The sequence below is a fragment of the Tympanuchus pallidicinctus genome, unplaced genomic scaffold (assembly GCF_026119805.1).
Source record: "Tympanuchus pallidicinctus isolate F22 unplaced genomic scaffold, pur_lepc_1.0 scaffold3, whole genome shotgun sequence".
NCBI classification, from domain to species: Eukaryota; Metazoa; Chordata; class Aves; order Galliformes; family Phasianidae; genus Tympanuchus; species Tympanuchus pallidicinctus.
The window spans coordinates 22,715,345-22,735,002 of NW_026294747.1; the positions used below are offsets into that span (position 1 = coordinate 22,715,345).

The 19,658-nt window shown below is 40.9% G+C and overlaps 2 protein-coding genes and 1 non-coding gene across 9 annotated transcripts in view; 2 read left to right on the plus strand and 1 right to left on the minus strand.

Moving 5' to 3' along the window:
• Nucleotides 1-9,377, plus strand: part of CKAP5 (cytoskeleton associated protein 5) — a 47,618-nt gene extending 38,241 nt beyond the window's left edge. For 6 of the 7 annotated variants that reach the window (XM_052694764.1, XM_052694765.1, XM_052694771.1 and 3 more), the window contains 11 exons: nt 170-343; nt 773-893; nt 1,607-1,786; nt 2,218-2,405; nt 2,817-2,892; nt 3,600-3,788; nt 3,870-4,007; nt 4,531-4,614; nt 4,708-4,867; nt 6,324-6,478; nt 6,920-9,377. In XM_052694764.1, the coding sequence (XP_052550724.1) occupies nt 170-343; nt 773-893; nt 1,607-1,786; nt 2,218-2,405; nt 2,817-2,892; nt 3,600-3,788; nt 3,870-4,007; nt 4,531-4,614; nt 4,708-4,867; nt 6,324-6,478; nt 6,920-7,174 (1,720 nt within the window). In that variant the 3' untranslated portion in view covers nt 7,175-9,377. The remainder of the gene's footprint in view (nt 1-169; nt 344-772; nt 894-1,606; nt 1,787-2,217; nt 2,406-2,816; nt 2,893-3,599; nt 3,789-3,869; nt 4,008-4,530; nt 4,615-4,707; nt 4,868-6,323; nt 6,479-6,919) is intronic. The other variant, XM_052694770.1, reaches the window with a different exon arrangement.
• LOC128087446 (small nucleolar RNA SNORD67) lies at nt 945-1,055 on the plus strand. Its single transcript, XR_008209860.1, has one exon. It is a non-coding gene; the product is annotated as a small nucleolar RNA SNORD67 (small nucleolar RNA).
• Nucleotides 9,378-9,717: 340 nt separating the features above from the next.
• On the minus strand, nt 9,718-19,635 carry F2 (coagulation factor II, thrombin). The gene is made up of 14 exons (XM_052694789.1): nt 19,502-19,635; nt 18,425-18,588; nt 17,007-17,031; nt 16,776-16,826; nt 16,145-16,250; nt 15,935-16,065; nt 15,266-15,562; nt 14,803-14,913; nt 14,397-14,523; nt 13,771-13,938; nt 13,278-13,451; nt 12,926-13,104; nt 11,405-11,475; nt 9,718-11,002 (listed from the first exon to the last, which is right to left on the minus strand). The coding sequence occupies exons 1-14, from the start codon at nt 19,581-19,583 to the stop codon at nt 10,862-10,864; spliced, it is 1,827 nt and encodes a 608-aa protein (XP_052550749.1). The 5' UTR covers nt 19,584-19,635; the 3' UTR covers nt 9,718-10,861.
• Between the last annotated feature and the right edge of the window lie 23 nt (nt 19,636-19,658).

Genomic DNA, 19,658 nt, shown 5'->3' on the forward strand with positions numbered 1-19,658 from the left:
AGCTAGGGGAGAGCAGCAAAGGGAAGTTTTTAAGGATCTTGAATAAAATCACATCTCCAAAATGTATGCTGTTCTATTATAGGAGCTTTAGGGCTACCAGTAGATGTTAGCACTGTTACTTTTGCCTGTTGAGTGTATGTAATAAACATCTCTCTCCTGGTTTCTGTAGCCAAAATCGCAGTATGGGCAGTCACTCTGAGACAGCACATACAGTTCCACGGGAATTTCAGCTGGATCTTGATGAAATTGAAAATGATAACGGTACTGTCAAATGTGAGATGCCAGCACTTGTACAGCACAAACTAGATGACATCTTTGAGCCGGTCCTGATTCCTGAGCCCAAGTGAGTCTAGTTAGATCTAAGTAAAACCTATAAGAACTAAAGAACTATTCTGAGAAGCTGAAATGACCAGTTTGTACATTCAGACCTCTTTACCTGAGAAGGGGAAGTGTCAACTGTTCTGAAAAGAGATGTCAGAGTCATGATCTACGGTACTGTTTTGAATTCTGGGTAGCTGTTCTTTCTAATGAAAAACCTGAGTTATGCTTATTTATTTTTGTGTCATCTTTTTTAAGACAACATTGATCTTTCTTAAATGTGTTATGTCTGTTAGCATACTGGTAAACTCATAGATGTTAGAAATTGTTTCTACCTTGAATGTTCCCTATGAAGATAAAAAAAATCTTGTCTCTAAACTGCTTCTGAAAAATAGCAGTTTAGTATAAACTCGAACACTCCAAAGGGTAACAAATCCTGTTTTCACCTGTTTAGAATCCGTGCTGTGTCGCCACACTTTGATGACATGCACAGTAGCATTGCTTCTACCATCAACTGTGTCATTTCTCAAGTAGCCAGTGGTGATATAAATACAAGCATTCAGGCTCTAGCACAGGTAAGAGAACTAAGGTGTAACACCTATCCATACTGAACTAAGCTATTTCTCCGCGAGGTTGATGAGCTGCACTCTGGTGGAGCAACCGTGTCGGGTGACATGGACTCTGCTCAGAATCTCCCTGATGACAAAACTAAGTGCACAGGGGCCATCTGACTCGCTTTATTAATATCGATTTCACTTCTGTGTTGTGAAATAGACTCTAACACAGAAGCACTAATTTGGGAAAAATGTAATTTTTTTTTTTTTTGTAAAGTACGCATCTATACTATAGAGACTATGCTATACAGATTTGAAAAAGCAGACTGTTGCCAACGTAACTTAAATTCTAAATGTAAACTGCTGTGCAGACTCAGCAGAAAGATTTTGTATCTTCCGTCATAGTTAAAGCCCACTCTGTGAATGTGTGAAAACTATGTAGAAATGTTTTGTCTGGAAGATTTCACAAAGTTGTTAATTCCAGAATCTATGATAGATGTCAAGACTGTACAGGATACTGATCCTTTAAAGAGATATAAATGTAACGTATTATATTTGGAATTAGCAACAGGAGTTTGTAGTTTATTGATTTCAAGTGGAAGCTTGGAATAGAAATACCTTGGCAAAATAGATAAGGGCAAGACTTTTCTTACGTAAATGTTTCTAAATTATAGCTGTTTTGCACTGTTTTTATTATGTTGACTTGGGTGTTCTGTTTTGTTTTTAAATCTTAGATTGATGAAGTTTTCAGACAGGAAGACAAAGCAGAAGTTATGTCTGGCCACATTGACCAATTTCTAATAGCTACACTTATGCAGCTTCGGTTAATCTACAATACACACATGGCAGATGAGAAGCTAGACAAAGATGAGATAGCGAAGCTTTACAGCTGTATTATTGGGAGCATGATATCGGTAAGGCTTTGACCTATAAATTAAGCTGAAAAGCAAGGAATGTCTATGCTGAAGTTGCAGCCAAATGGAATACCTGAGCGGAGCTGACTTGTACCTAGGCTAGCACACTATGATTTTATGAAAGGTTTGTTGTTAATTATCTGCTCACCAATGCACCTTTTGGGAGGGACCAGAGAATAAGTAGTAGGGGTAGGGAAGAATGCCTGTTTATGTCTTTAATAGCTTACAGCCATCCTGATGTTTCTATTTCTATTTTAACATTCCTTAAGCTTTGTATACTTAGTTGGATGTTTAAGTATTTTCAGAAGTTACTCAGAAATCCCCCACTGAGGGATGAAGCAGAAATGTCAAAGGATTTAGCAATGTAGTGAAATCTTATTATTGAAGTATTTTATGTAGGGAAGTCTTTTAACCTTGTTTTCAATTGGTAGCTGTTCCAGGTAGAGAGTCTGGCTCGAGAAGCCTCTGCTGGTGTGCTGAAGGACCTAATGCATGGTCTTATTACATTAATGCTGGATTCTCGAGTTGAAGACCTCGAGGAGGGTGAGCAGGTCATCCGATCAGTCAATCTCTTGGTATTGAGGGTTCTTGAAAAGTCTGACCAGACCAACATTTTGAGGTATGTTGTTCAAAAAACAAAATCATGACTTAGTAGTCATTCCATCTATTCTTCTGTGTTCCTTGAATGAATGATTATGTTCATTAGTCATGTTGTAAACAAAGAATGATCTCTATAAGATTGTTTAGCTAATAATAAAGAATTGTCAGTGGTCATTAGTGGTAATTATAGCTTGTCTGCATAGTCTGTGCAGCTGAAAGCAGGCTAAGCAAACTAGCTTGGTGTGGTTGTATACATTTTGTATTTCAGCAGACTGTCTCTTAATTGCTTCTGAAGTGCTGTGAAGAGAGAGCTCTTATATGGCATGATGTGAACAACTGGAGTAGTCTCTGGTGTAATGCTGTGTTGAGAAACTAGTCATTTTGTGTAGTGCTGTCCCAAGTAATTCAACTCTAAACTTAATCCTTCTAGTGCTCTGCTTCTTTTACTTCAAGACAGTCTGCTAGCAACAGCCAGCTCTCCTAAGTTTTCAGAACTTGTCATGAAGGTGAGCCTCTAATAGCGGTTTTGAACTCTGAAATGCCTGGTTATGAATCAGCAATGTAGCTTTAAAGAACAGATAGTTTATTAAAAAAAAAAAAGTGATGATAACTGGAAGTATTTATTAAATGTTTAACTCAATGACTTCATTCTCTCTACTGAGAGAAAGCTTAACACCTGCTAGTAGTTTACAGAAGATCATACATGCTTATACATGCTCCACAGAGGGAGATACAGTCACCTGCTTGACCTGTTTTCTTAGGCACGCTAGTGTACTGTGCATTCAAACAATCCCAGGCTGAAACTGGCTTATATATCTTACAGCACCCTACTATAACTGGCATGATGTAGTGAGAGCTTCAGCATTTTTAATAAGGTTAAACCTGAGGGCGTCATGTTGTGTTCAGGCGTACTTGGCTTCTTTGCTTTATTTGCTGAAACTTCTTCACACAAAATGCCATCTCTTGTTATTGGTGGTAAAGTCAGTACTACTACATACAGTTTTATGCATCGCTTCTACAGGAAGATCTGGACATAGGGCTGCTAATGAGAGACCATACGTACCAATAATTTTAACAGACACACAAGCTATGTATGTCAATGTATGTCACAGCAAAGTGAAACAACTCAAAGATAGTTTTGTGTAATCTGGTCTTAAGTATTTAAATATTCCTTCCTGGAGTTGTCTTGCTGTAAGTCAACCTGTCATTCCAGTGTCTGTGGAGAATGGTGCGTCTTCTGCCAGAAACCATTAACAGCATCAATCTGGATCGGATTCTACTGGATATCCACGTTTTTATGAAGGTCTTTCCCAAAGAGAAGCTGAAGCAGTGTAAGAGTGAGTTTCCTATAAGGACATTGAAGACTCTGCTTCACACTCTGTGCAAGCTGAAAGGGCCCAAGGTCAGACCTGGCATCAGTCATGTACTTCTTTAAATTGATTTGTTCATGTACTTTGTAAAGCTACTGCCTCTTTTTCTTTAGATCTTAGATCACCTAACGATGATAGAAAACAAAAACGAATCTGAGCTGGAGGCTCACCTGTGTAGAGTAATGAAGCACTCCATGGACCAGACTGGAAGTAAAGCTGATAAAGATACAGAAAAGGGGGCTTCTCGCATAGTAAGTAATAGAAATATGTTGTATGGCAATTTATTCAGAAAACAAGCTTCAATTAGTAGTGGAGTAAGGATTATTCTTCCCACATGCAGGTGGCTTTGTAAATAATCTCTTATTTCTATGGCTGTTTTAGAAATTTGGAGTGTTTCTAGTATTACCTAAATATTGTGTATATGTGCCAGGGTAAGATGTTCTTCTGAGACATTGGTGTGTGCAGCACGGGCTTTGTACTGCTTGCTAAAGCACTTCATCTACTAAGAGTTAACCATATCCAAACCAGATCTTAAATGCTGGCCTCTCAGAAGCATGCTTACAACTTGGTAATGTCTGTATACTTCTCTGTAGCTGTGATTATATAGAACTCTTGTAAAGGTTTTCTTTGGTGTTTTTTTTTATTTTTGAAGTTCTGTATCCAGCTAACAAACAGATCTGATGAGGGTACTGTGGGTTTGTCTGAACTTCCCTTCATTTTTAAGAGAAGATTGTATAACCCACTTCACTTAGAAGTTTCCCTTTATTTGTTTAGGAAGAAAAAGCTTCAAAAGCCAAAGTGAATGATATTTTGGCAGAAATATTTAAGAAGATTGGCTCCAAGGAGAACACCAAGGAGGTAAGAGCTCTCTTCCTGTGGAGAAGAAAGCACGATACAATAGAATAGTGTATGCAGCCTTCGTAGTAATACACAGAAACTCTTCCCTCCCAGGGTTTGGCAGAGCTGTATGAATACAAAAAGAAATATTCTGATGCAGATATTGAGCCCTTCCTGAAAAACTCATCTCAGTTCTTCCAGAGCTACGTGGAAAGAGGCCTCCGGCTCATAGAAACAGAAAGGGAGGGGAAAGGACGCATTGCTTCTTCTACAGGTACATGTTACAGCAACAGGGTTGATTTATAAGAAGCACTTGCATGTGTCACATTTTAAACGTCTCCAGATACGGGGTTTTTTTTTTTTTTATAGGATTCCAAAGTAATTCACATATTCTTAGTGATTGTGTTAAGTATGGTTTGCATGGTAGAAGTTCTTTGTTTACAAGGAAGTTGTTATAACTGTCATTGCATTAAGTGAGGAAATATCTGAAAGGTGCTTGGTATACAAGTGATTTTAAGTTCTGCCCTGTAGTGTGGGACAAGCATTATCTGTGCTTCATGTTTCTGGTGTCAGGAGTTTTTACTTGAAAGTATACAAGCTGTTTTATGAACAGCAACAGCTGTCAGGTTTGCCTTTAACTTTCTGCTTTTAAGCAGCATAGTAGTTTTGTGGTTTGTTTTTTTTTTTTTTTTTTTTGCTGATGTTGTCCAGCAAAGCTACCTTTAATTTGTTTCTTTTTTTCAGGTGCTTAACTGTGTCCTGTGTGATTGCTTTTTTTTTAGCCTTTCTCATGCTACTGTTTGTTCTTCTATCTGTATATTGTAAACTACATTCAGAAGAGGGTTTATTTTAGCACCTCTTAAATCTATCTGACTAGATATAAGGCAGAACTTCCTGTTTATCTAAAACTCTGTACAGCCAAGAAATGTTGATTGAGCAGTAAATGCTTTCAAACTGGACTCCAGTTTTCTTCCCCCAACTATAATAGTTGGAGATAATGAAAGATGTTGTTCTGTCTTGCAAGCTATGCTTAACTGTAATTCTCCATAAATCTTTTTTAAACACCCTTGCAGTAAACTAATGAACACTGTTCAAAGTAAGTCTTACAACTTGCCATTCATTTCAGAATGGAAGAAGTTTCTTTCATAATGTATAATCCTTCCCTGGTCTTCTAATAGAGAGGCTTTGAACACCATGTAACATTCCTTTTGGACATCACTGTTTCAGGCTGAACTGGATTTTGCAGTAGTTTCAAGTTACCCGAACAAGAAGTAAAGAGGATTTAGAATCAGGGGTGAGGTCTGACTGAGTACTACAGAGTGTAGCAAAAGATGGAAAGCTCCAAATATTTCCTATCCTGCCAGTGTAATTGTTATGTTCCCTCTGTTGTCTACCTTTGATTTGCATCAGCATCTTTGTCCCCATCCTGCATGTGTATACACTGACCCTTCTTTTACCAACTGTTAGCATCATTGCTACTTCTGGACCTTCTCTACTACTGCTTTATGTCTTTATTTCTTGTACTGTTTTCTTTGAAAGAGTGAAAACTAAAAATTACCTGACAGGCATGAAAGAGCCAATATTCCTATCCTAGCAAATGCACATAATTTGATTGTTTGATTCTTCATCTCTTGCATCTCATTTGAAGCAATAGATTAAGAGGCCTATTTTTGAGGTTTTTAATCTTTTTTTTTTTTTCCTCTTGTTTTTATTACACTTCTTCTTTCCAGGAATTTCTCCTCAGGTGGAAGAAACGTGTGTTCCCGTTTCTACCCACACTGTATCTTCATCTATAGGAAACACAAATGGGGAGGAAGTGGGGCCTTCAGTTTACTTGGAACGATTAAAAATCCTCAGGCAACGTTGTGGCCTTGACAATGCAAAGGTATCGTATTGACAACGCTTGGAAATCCTGTGGGATTGAACCTCATTTACCTGTGTTTATCTTTATAAGGATTCAAATATTGGCTCCGCTGCGCCTAAGAGAAATTCGCCTCAGAATCTAGATTTGCTCTGAGGCTCAAAGTGTCAGGGATATAGTGTGACTTCTTAATGCAAATGGTTGGACTTGTTCCTTTGTGTTTGTACTGACATCAAGTTAATCATTCGCTGCTTAAATTATAAGAACTGAGTACTGTAGCTAGCTTTGCACGGTTCTGACTTTGGCGCCTGACTTTAATAGCACTGGTGATCTAGAGCAATACTGTTCCTTTCCTTTCTTCTGTTTTCAGTGCCTTTTATAAAAATGAAAAGCCATTAACTGTGTTTTGTACTTACACCACTTTTGCCGTTGTCTGTCTTAACACTTCGCTTTTCTTCACCGTAGCAGGAAGACAGAGCACCTCTGACATCTCTGCTCTCTAAACCAGCAGTCCCTACAGTTGCCTCCTCTACTGATATGCTTCATAGTAAGCTCTCCCAGCTCCGTGAGTCACGAGAACAGTACCAACATCTGGATCTGGACTCCAATCAGACTCATTCTTCTGGCATTGGAACTACCACAGCTTCATCCTCTTCTGCAGCAGCTAATATTGATGACTTGAAAAAAAGATTGGAGAGAATAAAAAGCAGTCGCAAATAGAGAGGCAGCATCACGGTTGCTGTCTTCAGCTTTAGTTTACTAAACTAGAAGTCTTCATAGTTAAATGGCCTCGTTTAGGCCTGATGTATACAAACTGGTTTATGTATAATACAGTGGATTTTGGAGGGACTGGGTCATTGTGGCACAAGTATTTGTACATAATCTGCTTCGCAGTGAGCATCTCTTGACAATAGAAGGCTGTCTGTGTATTAGTTTTAGTGTACAGACCTGTAAACAACCATCCTCTTGCTCAGACTAGTTTCTCATATCTTGTTTTTTTATTTGTAATGTCTTTAAGACCTTTTTTCCTAGTTCTTAACTCTTAGAAAGTCTTTAGTGATTTCACTTTTAATTTTGTGAATTCTTCTCCATGTAATCCTTGAACTGTTGATTCTATATGGACACATGGCATGAAGTAACTAATTTAAGTGTCTTTTGTAAATAAAGTTTGCATTAACTATACCAGTCTTTATAGGAACAGCAGTGACTGCTGGTGAGAGAAGTTGCTGTCTATTCCTGAATGTTAGTGACTGGGCATCTAGAAATTGAACTAAGCTATTCTTGAAATGAACCTAAAGCTTGGATATTTTATAGGGAAGATGAGTGAATATATTATCTCTGGGTTGCAATCCTGAGACTTTGCACTCTTCTATAAGCAGTAGTGTATTTTTTTTCCATGTACTTGCTGTTTTTTGTTTTGGACTATGGTTTCCGTAAGTTGCAAGTAAGTCGAGAATATTTTGTTTGCTGACATGCTTATTTTAAATTACTAATCCTTGTATTGCCTCTACCTGGATGAAGCATAGTCCCTTCTGTGTATAAATGCTTTCTCTTTGAGGGAGTGTGCTGCTGTTGATAAGAAATAGATTAGCGGTGATGTACAGTCAGTGGCCTCATTTATCCTGAACTCGTTTGATTAAGTGGTCTTCCTAATGGAGTTTTCAAATGCAAGTAGACCACAGCACCATATTCAGTTGCACTTAAACATCTAATGTTAGCAAACCCTCCTGTGTCGTATGACTAGAAAACGCCTACTAGTGCTAGTCTTCAGAAGCTGTAGTCAACTGCTTTTTGAGTGAGGAGCGTATTCTGAGTAGCCTTCTTCAGAAGCAGCAAGTATGAAAGCTTAAAGACCTACACTGTGTAGCCTTCCTCGCCCTTTCATCTCTCAGGAGGTGATGTTTTCACTTTGCTCCTTCACTGCCTGTGTGAGCTGGTTGTGAAGCATAAATTGCACATCTGCTCCAGAGCTAGAACAGAGCTATTGAAGAGTTGAACAGGCAGGCTTAAAGCAGAGTTTGTTACTCTGCGTTCTAATCTTGGCTCCATGTAACTGCTGCTTTTGTTGTTTGCTCTGGGGACCGCGGGAGTCTCAGCATTTGGGCTGTAGCTGGATCGATCTTGCCCGATTACAGTGAAAACTTGGTTTTAAATCAGTACGTGTACAACAGGTCTGTGCCAGAGCTGCTGCAAATGGCTGCCATTTTCCTTTTACAAGACCCCTGGCTGGGGTTACAGTGGATTTGTAATACTGCTTGGTGCCTGTGGTGAGTTGATGGCACTGTGATAGCAGGTGACTTGTGAGCAGTCTTCATCCTGTGTTAACTAACAAGATGCCCTTCATTGCTTCACACTGCTTTGATTCAGTAGTTGCGGTCTCCTGTGCTGACCCGAAGCGGTCATGCCCTCTTATTTAACAGGCCTAAATGGCAAGAGGAAGTTTTGGCCGTTGTTGATGAGTGCAGAAGTTTTGTGCACTTGGGGCTGTTGGCAAATAGTTGTTTGGATGTCATTGGAGTTACTGCCACTACCTCTCAGTTACCAGCTGCTTTTTTGAAACAATTACTAACATATAAATGAATCCATATTTTTATTTACTGTACCATGTCTAATAGACATTCTGAAGAGCTGTTTGTTAATTAGTTCAGGATGTTAAAGCGGCAGTGCCTGCAAACTTGCATACTACTATTTTAAACAACTATTTTAGACTTAAAACTGATTTGGAAGTGAAGTACAGGAATAATGAGTAGAAGAAGATATAGTTGTTTACTATGAATGAGTTTTTTGCCCTGTGTCTTTGTAGTGTTTGGTTGGACTCAATATCCTGGGAGTTCTAAGCTAAAACTTGTGCACATAAATTAATAAAGCCTAATCTTTAGCCCAGAAAATATTTAAATAATATTAAACTGAATTTTAAAAATGATTCCTCTGTATTGTTTGTAATAAGTCTGCTTTAACAGTGGCTTACTCCAGAAGTTGTATGGTCCTGGTTCTCCATAAGTCCTCCAGGTTTCTCTCAAATTATAGCTGTGAATAGGATGAGGCTATAAAATTCAAGCATTAAGAGGGCTAAGAATTTTCATTTTTCAATGCCTGTGGTTATCAGTGACTTGAAACAGGTGTGGAACTTGAGCATTTGAGGTTGGTTTTCTGAGATACCTTTGGAGAGGTTGTTTTTGTACTTTTCTTGGGCAGTCAAAACGGGCTGTCCTCAGTTGATTCCTAAATAAGCCAATTTCAATAAGGTAGCAAAACACAGTAACTGATTAATAACTTCATTTATTTCCAACAAATTTTGGATAGTTGTCTCTATCATCTTTTTTCCAAGCCGTTCTCCTTCTTTAATACTCCATTTGAAGCAGAAGCAACTTTATCTATTGCCTGTTTCTGTAACTTAATGGCACTGTGAAGGATGAGGGATTTGAGAATGTGATGTTTTGGGGAGCAAAGATAGCTTCCAAATCTCTCATTACTTTTGAGAGAAATTGGTCTGAACAGATGGGCTAGTCTATATAATACATGTTTACTATTGTACTTCTTTCATGAACACTGGAGCAAAGACACAGAAGTGGGGCTTCTTTTAAGGATGAATCCTAAACAGTTTTATAGGAACAAAATAGGTACAGTGCCAGATGCTGCCTTTGGAAGACCTTAAACTGTGTGTGTACAAATTGTTTCCTTCTGAATCTAGTTACGCCAGCAGAAAATACGCTTCCAGGTCCCAGCAGTAATTGCCATATAGAAAGTTAATGCTATGCAGAAATGCATGTGTTGCTTCATCTGTTCAAACCCCTGTTTCTGTACATGATTAGTTACAGGTAGATGACATCTCTAACTTCAGACACTAACTTTATAAGGAGCAGTTCTGGTATTTTGTTGCTGCTGTTGTGGCTGAGAACAATGTCGGTCTTAGCAACAAAGGCTACAGTTGCTTTATTCTTGAAGTGGCATTTTGAATAATGCTACAGTTCCTGTAAGGCAGTAGGTATCTCCAGGTTGTTACCATTTCAGATTTCTAGAAAATGAATTCAATGGAAGGGGGGAATGGACAGTGTCCAAGGGAGGTCTTGCTTACTGTGACTCAAGTCCATCATCTGAAGTCTGAAATCTGTTGATTGTTATTGCTGATAGAGTGGAGAAGAACATTTGAAGGGCAACATCTTAACTAGCAGTACTGCTAGTGCTGTTGTGTGATGCTCCTAGCTATTGTGCTGGCATGGATTCAGGTGCTGTTCAGCTTAGCATGAACACGAGGAAGAAGATAGTTGAGAATTTTTATTTTCAGGGAAGAACACGTTCCTTTGTCAAGTTGCAGGGATTTACCTCCTACTTCAAGATTTTTCAATGTGTATGTTTTTAAGAAGTGGAATATTGTAGCAGAACTGAGAACAAGCAAGGGAAGCTCTTCTATCCTTGTTTTTCGATGGTTTTTCGCATCCATTTTTTCAGGCGGAATACGTGAGTATAAAATCCATATTTGCCATCTCGGTCACAGCCTTCTCCCCATGAAACTATTCCCACTTGATACCAACGGTTGTCATCTGGGTTCTAAAGCAAAGAAAAATGGAATTAGCACAAGAACAAGAGATTTTCAGATCTAGGACTTGTTTGTTCCACAGCCTTTTTGCATCATGGATACCACTTTGAAATTTAAGGCGGTATCTACTAGATAACAGCTTGTTGGCGTAGCTTCGTCTTCACTCTTAAACCTCTAAGTGGGAATTGGCCAGCACTTAGAAATTCTGCAGCCAATCTCTGTATTTGCAGGAAACAGTAAAGAAATTGAGCTAGACAACTGCAGGATGCATCCTATTGGATCAGCTCAGGTTTCAGATGAATTTGCTTCAGCCACTCAGCAGTTTTCATCTCTACTGCTGTTTTTTTCAGGCAATTATACAACTTCAGCATCCCACAAACCCAGCTCTGTGTCTTTGAGCTTGTTGAACATACCTTCATCACAAAAGGCCCCCCACTGTCACCTTCACAAGCATCTCCTCTCTTTGAGTCTTCAGGACTGTAACCTACAGGCAACAGGAGAGTTAGACATTTGGCTATGGGAGAGCGGTGGTCATCTTTTCCTTGAAGCATTGCTTCATGATGTCTCAGACCCCCTGTTTACTGCTTCTACAAACACTGGACTTAAATGATTTTTTCTTAATTTAATATTTCTGTAACAGCTATCTCTGCTGTCTTTGCAACATTACTGATTTTGCTGTACTCTGCCACCCTGTTTCTTATCAGAATTGCCGTTGGTCAGCTGCTGTTTGCAGCTATAGCTTGAGCTGCTGTACCTTTGTTTTACAGACTTCAGTGTGTGCAAGTTCCGTGCACTCTCTTTTTTCATTGTATTGACTAGAGAAAAATGATCTTCCTCATTTTTACTTGCATGTCTGTCTGTAGGCTCTGCTCTTTGTCCAGCTGGATGTTTATTTTAGACTTGCTATAAAGACAGGTTTCGTTGTCATGTCTGCTGAACACATGCGTTCCTCCTGTCATGCAAGGTTCCTTTTTGCTGCCATATGTCTTCATCTCAGCTATTTTTTCAAAAATGCTTTTTTAGAAGAAGAAACAATAGGAACACTGTATTGATGGGGTGCTTGTGAAATTGGCTTCTATCCTGTCTCAAGCACATTGTTAGATGCAAACAGCACAAACTCAGCCTGATACTTGTTGACGCCTGCAGGAATTAGAAATACAGCAATAGCAAGAAGGATTAATCTAGCACATAAATCTTTAGTGTGTTTATATCTTGGACACTGTCTCTTCTAGTGCTAGAGGAGGTTTAAGAAGGTGCAGTAAAAATTATCAGAAGTACAGAATGCCTTCTATAGTAGGAAAAAAAATGAAAAGTGCTCTTACTGCTCTTTCAAAAGCTTGAAAGAGAAATTACAAAGCTATAAGATCCGTAAAATAGCCTGTAACATTAAGAAATATGAACTTATTAACAGATTTATTCTAGTTTATTGGTCAGGAAACTGACCAGAACATTGGGAATGACTTTATCCACACATGCTGTAATTAATCTGAGCGAGTCTGTTCCCAAGGAAGTTGTGGCATAGGATTAAAGAGGAATTCAAACAGTTGAGGCAAGTTAGTAAAGAATGGATTGTTTGTCTACTGAGTATTACAATAGCTGGTTTGCAGTCAACGTAGAAAGCTGCTGAACTGCTTCTTATGCTGGCAAAAAGATTGCATTATGAGCACAGTTCTCACACAGCTGTTGCTGATAATCAGTGGAATTGTTCCATTAGGCTACTTAGTCTGACAGCGTAGTGTTAAAACCTTATTCCTAAATTCTGCTGCCTTTGTGTTGTCTGAAAGCTGGAAGAGTTGCTGTCATGGGAAGGTTTTCCTTTAGGAGGGCATTTGTGAGTTTGTGGGGAGGTAACTTTGTAGCACAGATTTCAAGAGGAGTCCAGACCCCGTGTATTCAGTGGCAAGCTTTAACCTTATGCACCCAGGTGTACTTACCAGCGCAGAACATATTGTCAGTGACTTTAACCCTGGTGGATGCCTTGCAGGTGTTTTGGTCTACAATAGGTAGATTGAGCTGTTGCAGAACTGTTGGCAGGTTTTCTGGGGTAGTGGCCCACGTTTCTTTCAGATTTCCCCAGCCAGTTACCCGCCCTTTGAATCCTGCCAGCATCAACCTGTGGAAAGAAATTAGATTATAACATATATACTATATCTCTTGTAACAGCTTTCTGTTGCCAGGCTCCTTCACTGTAAGTAGCACAAACAGGCATCTTTCTTATCGTCTTCCATGATGACCTGAAGGATGTTGCAGTCTGTATTTCTGAGACTGAGGCAACAGCCACCTCACCTCTGCACAAGCTCCTTGGTTGGCAGGCAGACAGGATGGATGTAGTCGCTGAAGATGACCGGTCGCTTCAGGTGCAGGAGTGCAATATCTCGGTCCATGTTCTCTTTCCAGTTGTACTTGGGATGGATGATGATTTTATCCAACAGAACGATTTTCTCTTTATTCTTTTCATATCTGAAATAGTTGTAAAGGAAAGAACTCACTGTACAGTAGCAAGTGAGAGTCTCTGGGGGCTGACAACTTTCTCAGGTGCTTTGTCCCCTCTGGATGATGGAGTGCACCTTCAGCCTTTCTGTTCTCCCTCTCACTTCAACCTTTGGGATCAGGAAGCACAGCATATATAGCTCCGTTAAATCCCACTAGTGGGAGGCCTTTGCCATTAGTTTGCATATTTCTGTGTACTTCCTTGGATACTGATTTTTATCCAAACCTCATTATATCTCACTACTTCAAGGGCAAAACTAGTTCACTCTTGCTTAGACTAGGCTCTTACTTTGCCCTGAAATGCTTGCCAATCCGCACCAAAATGTCATTTGTGGTCAAGTTCTTCTCCCAGGGTGGATAAAGAAGGCAATGAGCAGCAGTCAAGACCCAGCTGTTACTGATGAGGCTGGCACCACACAGCAGCTCTTGAGGACTCTTTTTGTAGAGCATCACCTGCCTTAGATACAAGAAAAGAGGAAAGCTTAAGGATTGAAGTCTTGGCTGGACGCGTGTGTCTTCATGTTATGCAGGGAGAGTGGGATTTGCAGTAAGCACGGAAGCACGTTGTGCTGTATTGATAAAAAGACAGATGGCTTTATTGAAAATATATCTACCCTGGAGATGTGTAACTTACGTGATAGACAATTTGCCTTATTTTCTTCACTTGCAAAAATTTATCACATCTGTTCCAGCAAAGCTGGAACCATGAGCCACACCAGCACTCTTGCTTTCCCTGATGCTTGTATACTTAGCTCAAGAGGAGAAAAGTTTATTTCCAGCTATTTTTCTGCTGTCAACTACTTGGAGAATCTGTGATTAGAAATGATACCAGCTACATGCTAACTGGCAGATTGCCCTTTTATTTCCCCCTGCATGAAGTGGGTGGGAAGGGCAGAGAAGGGAGATAATACTTACCAGGGGGAACTTCCAACTTCTGCATCATTCCCATGTACAACTCTGCCTCCCATGTAGGAGTCCATCAGCTCCTTCTCACTTTGGTCTGTTATCTGTTTCTTTTCGAATAAAGGGCGAGTGCCACAGTCTGAAAAAATAGGCAGTCTGTTTTCATTATTCTGCCTGCTTCACAGCAGCACAGTTTTATCTGAAGTCAGCATGCTAAGTTGGAAGAGCCTAGGAAGAGATGCTTATTAGCTCCATAATTGTAACTAGAGTTTGACAGCTTGACTTCTGCTGCACCTTCAGGGAATTTAAGTGTCTCCCACCCCTGCTTTTGGCAGCTGTTGGCAAGCTGGTATTTCGGAGGCACAGTGGAATGCTCTGGCAGAAGAAATGGCAAATTCTCTGCACACTTATTGCTCACCTGCTTCACCTTCACCAAAAGTTTTTTCATCAAAGAAGGTTTTGAACTCCTGAAAGACAGTACGTCCTGATATTTCCTCCAGCTGTTCATTCTCATCCTCTAGCGAGCTGTCTGAGAGAGACAAAGAGATGGACGTGGTAAAAAGCCTACTGCTGCTGTTTCCACATTTAAGTCAGCTTGGATGTTCATTTCCACACATAGTAGGAACAATGAAGGAATGGCATTTTAAAACAGTTGTTACTTTCATGTTCGTCATCCGTCAGTGTGAGGCTTTAGTGAGAAAAATACACCTGAGAGAGGTAATGGCTCTATGTACAGGTATGGTAGGTTAGTGCATGTGCTAGTTGGACAACTAGGACTTTCACATGCACTAACTCATACTAATCTAGTCACGTTTTGTTGTTTTGTTTGTTTTTCCATTCCCTGACAAGTGTGCCTGCTCAAACCAATAAAGGCTTCTTACCGCAGTAATGCAGGTCACAGTATTCAAAGTATGGTGGCTCATCTGTTACACACCAGACACCCTCATCATCCGCATCGGGGTTCCGACAGTAATTCTCCAGAAGCTTCACCTCTGGATTAATGGTTTTGCCTTGGAGCACTACTTTGGCCTTCTCTGAGGCCCATGGCAGGCACGTGGCCCCAGATACAGTGACCGAAAGCGTCCCTGTATAAAGCATGCCTTTCTCTGATTCACAAGGCTGTGCTGTGGTTGATGGTGTGACCCGAGGAGCGAATTCGACTGTTGTCCTTTCTTGACCTGGAAAGGCAGAAAATTGTGATTTAATCCATAGCTTTGTCCTAGAAAATACTTCTGTTAGCAAACAGTATTAGAACCAGTTTATTAAAGCACAGAGTTCCATTTATATTTGAGAGCTTCTGCTATGCTACCTTGTGAGTGGTGACCTTCAACAAAGTTGTAGTGTCAGATGTTATTTCTGGTATGCGAATGTGTGTGTAACTCGGTGATGTTTCCTTCCCACCCTCTTAATTTTTAAGACACAGGTCCTCTATTCCATGTGTCCTCTATTGTATAAGCAGCCTCCTCACTAATTCTTTTCCCTTTCTTAGGGTCAGTCTTACTGCTAAGTTCCTTGCTGGTGAAAAGCTGGGATGTAGTGCTGAGACATACCACATACTGGAATGGGGCACTCCTCCCGTTCCACCGTTGGGTCTCGTGTGTAGCACCACGGACCTTTTGAGTTGTTGTCTGGGTTCCTGCAGTAGTTCTCAGTGAGGTCAGGATAATTGGATGCATTAAATCTGTGAGGAAAGGGTGGTTAGGCTAGGAAGGAGAGACGCCCTGGAGAACCCTTTAGGGGAAAGCAAGAGATGAACTTACTTAGGTATATGTGGATATTTGCTTGTCCACACTTGACATTCGATGCCTGATTTGGTGTAGTTAATTGTCCCCCGGTAGTTCTGGCCCAGATTAACAGCACAGTTGCCTGCCAAAATCCCAAAACAGGTGAGCCTGAGTTGGTGGAAATGGATGTAACATTTCTCAAAGTCAGAAGTACCACAGGTGCCTTTAACTTTTGGATGTGTGTGAGCCTGCACAAGCATAGGTGTTCTTTTTATAAGATGGGAAGAGCACATCGCTTAAACTTGCTTTGCCTCATCAGAGGGAGCTCTGCCTGAGGCTCTGTGCTTTGCTTTGGCTGTAAGGCACAGGCCAGAGCAGCATTGAGAGTCCAGTCTAACCCAGAGCTATATTTAAGGCCGCGTTACTTTGTCACAGGGAAAAGCGTACCTACCCTATGCCATTTCAATGGAGCAGTAAGGCAGTTTGTAAAATGGATAGTGGGGAAATAAAGAGGAAGAAAGAAATTTAAACTCCCCTCATGATATTTTTCTTTCTAATTAGATGACCTTGCCAATTTCAGATTTTTTTTTTCCTTCTGAAATCTGCAGGAAGCACATTCATAGCATTCAAAATATCTGAGAGCTTAAGTTCTACGTGAATTTCTTACCTTCTAGACAAGCATCCAGAGTTGTCCTAGGCATTTTTATGCCCTGACATACTTGTAAAATAAGAAGAAAGAAGCACGTTATATGAGAGAATCTAAATAAGCACCATGGTTTGAATCAGTTCATCATTTAGGGACAAAACACAAGCACTTTTTCCTGGAGAGTGAGCTGTCTTAAGAGGGTAGGGAGCCATTTCTCCAGGAAGGGTTACTGAGGAACTTGAAACAACCTACCTTGGTATTTTGCCCAAAATGCATCCTGTAAAAACAAACAAGAAAAAAACCCACCATAAATATCAAGGAGTAGAGATGCAGTACATCAGACCTTGGCTGCTGCAATTCAAACAAGCAGAATGCCTCATTGCAGTAAGTGGAACAAATTAAACTAGCTCTGTTTGTATTAAGTACTAGGGAATCTAACAAAGCAGAAAGTCTGATATAAAACCACATTCCCACTCATCAGACTCAGGATTCAAGTCATTTTTCAGCTCTGCTCTGATAAGCAAGTTTTTGCTTAGCTCTGCCTTATGTCCCATGCCAGCAAAACACAATACCATAATACAGCAAAGTTCCTGTGACAAATTAACCTAATGTCTGCAGGTTTCTGCACCATCCTCTGAAGGTCATTTTGATTGTTAATCTGTGCTGAGCTTCCACCTTGGCTTTGTCTTCTCTATATTGACCTAGAACAGGCAGGATGCACCAATGTTTTTTATTGCTTCTAACAAATGTGGAGATGCAAACACAGACAATTGGTTATGTGCAGAAACATTTGCTGTCCTTGTTCAGCTGTTAATCAAGTAATTGATCATCTCCAGGAGAGACTCAGGCTACTTGCTGTGGATTTGCAACTAATGAGACTAACAGAAGGGACTACAATCCCTCCAAAAAAACACCAGAGATGCTTACAGCAGTTCTTCCTCATCAACCTGCAGAGGAAGTAATGCAGCACAGAAGTCCAAAGAATTTAACCTGAAATTCCTAAAAGACATTTGCAAGTATTGCTCAGTTCCTCGCATCTGCATCTCTCCCGTGCAGCCTGAGAGTGATTGCTTTAGAAATAGTTTGTAGAGCTTTTATCATTCTGGCTTAAACTCCTGACTGATAATGCTTATTATTTTATACTCAGGTGTGGAATTATCACTGGCCTTGGGGCTAGGAGTATTTTACAACAGGATGGAGGAAAAAAAAAAAAGATTAGCTGAGTGAGTGAGTCTGGAAGCCAGAAAATTGATACGCTGTGCCAGAGTTTCATCTCAACAGGGCTTGAGGCGTCTGCGCTCAGAATTTGTTTGCAAAGTCAGCTGTTCTTTGAGTGTCTGGGACTGCAGCTATTCGAATGTGTGTGGCACCATACTGAACTAGATGAAGGTGAAATTCTTATCTAGTGGTTGAGGGAAGGCTCTCTTTTATTTCACTTCACGCTTGAAATAGAGAGAGGAAAAGGAACTTGAGATTTGCGGTGCATTTCCAGGAGTGCTGTAGGAGGGAATTTCCCTAAGGATATCTAGTCTCTCCCTGGGTGACAGGCACAATAGCTTTGCCTTCGTAGCACAAAATTGCGTGTTAAGACCCCAGCCCCTGGCTGTGTGTGACCCACAGGTCTCACTGCAGGAGCTGGCTGCAGGACACCGATGTGGCCTGTGACGTACCGTGTCAACAGTGGATTCAAGGGCTTCAAAGGCCTCCTCGTAATTGCATGTCTCCTCCAGGCACTCTCGCTCCAGGTTTCCTTTAATCATCTCTTCCAGAAATCCCTTGTTGGCACGTCGTGGACGCTTGAGCAGTGACAGTGCCTGCCCCTTTTCCAGGAAAACTACCGAGTCAGAACACTGCCAGTCAAAGGGATGCTCATGGTGGGGGGGTCCCTGTGTCTCCTCTTGAAGTTTTCACTCAGCTGGCGTAATGCTCCCACAGCCCAGCCTCCCCAGTTCACCGTACAGAGAAGGGAAGCCTTGTCAAGGACCTGTGAGGTTCACAGCTGGTGATCACAGCAGTCTCACTATAATTCATCTGTCAGGATTGGCTTCATCCAGGTCACAGAAGTGACAATAATCTTCTGCTATCCTTGGCAAAGCTGCTCTGCTAATTCGCTTGTTTGCTTGGAGCTTGCTACTGCTGTCTGCCAACCACTGAATTTCTGTCTTGCCAATTTCAGGCTACTGCAATAGGCATAGGTAAATTCCATCTTCATCTTCACAGGCCCTGATCTGAGACCTATGACAGGTCTTGCCCCATACAGCAGTGGGTTAGAAAGGACCTGAACTCACATTAAGAATAAGTAGATGAAGTAGAGGCTCTAGTAAAAGAAAAGGAGCAGTAAGCAGGAAGGCTGCATACTGTATATGACCTAAACTTTAGATAAAGGATAGCTGGAGAGGGAATGCAGAGTTGCAGCCAGTGGGGTCAGCTAAGGAGCTAGCAAGACCCACAGTTGCTTGTTCTGAGCCACATTCTCCTTCTCCACCATCAGTCAGGTGACCTATGAAATCCACTGAGCTGTTGTCACCAGCTTTCCCTGCCAGCTGCTGGGTGCCACTGCATCCTTCTGGGCAGGGAAGCAATATGCTCTCTCTGCTCTCTGCACCCTTTCGCTCCCAGCTACAGGCTTCTAGAATCTCCTTCTGCATTACCTGGAAAATCTTCCACAGGCTTTACCACTAAAGGAATTAAGCCCATCCTCCTTCCTTAATCACCCACTGGTACTGCCCATCTCCCTGTGTTCTTACCTTCGTCATGGCTCAAGATGGGGTGCAGAAGGCTGAAGAGGAGCAGGCCCTGCAGCATAGTGGTTTTGCTGTGCTGTGCCATGCTGTACAGCCCTGGCTGCAGAGGAAATGCAAAGGAAGCAGAATAAGTGGAGTCACAGCCCTGCTGGGTTAATAT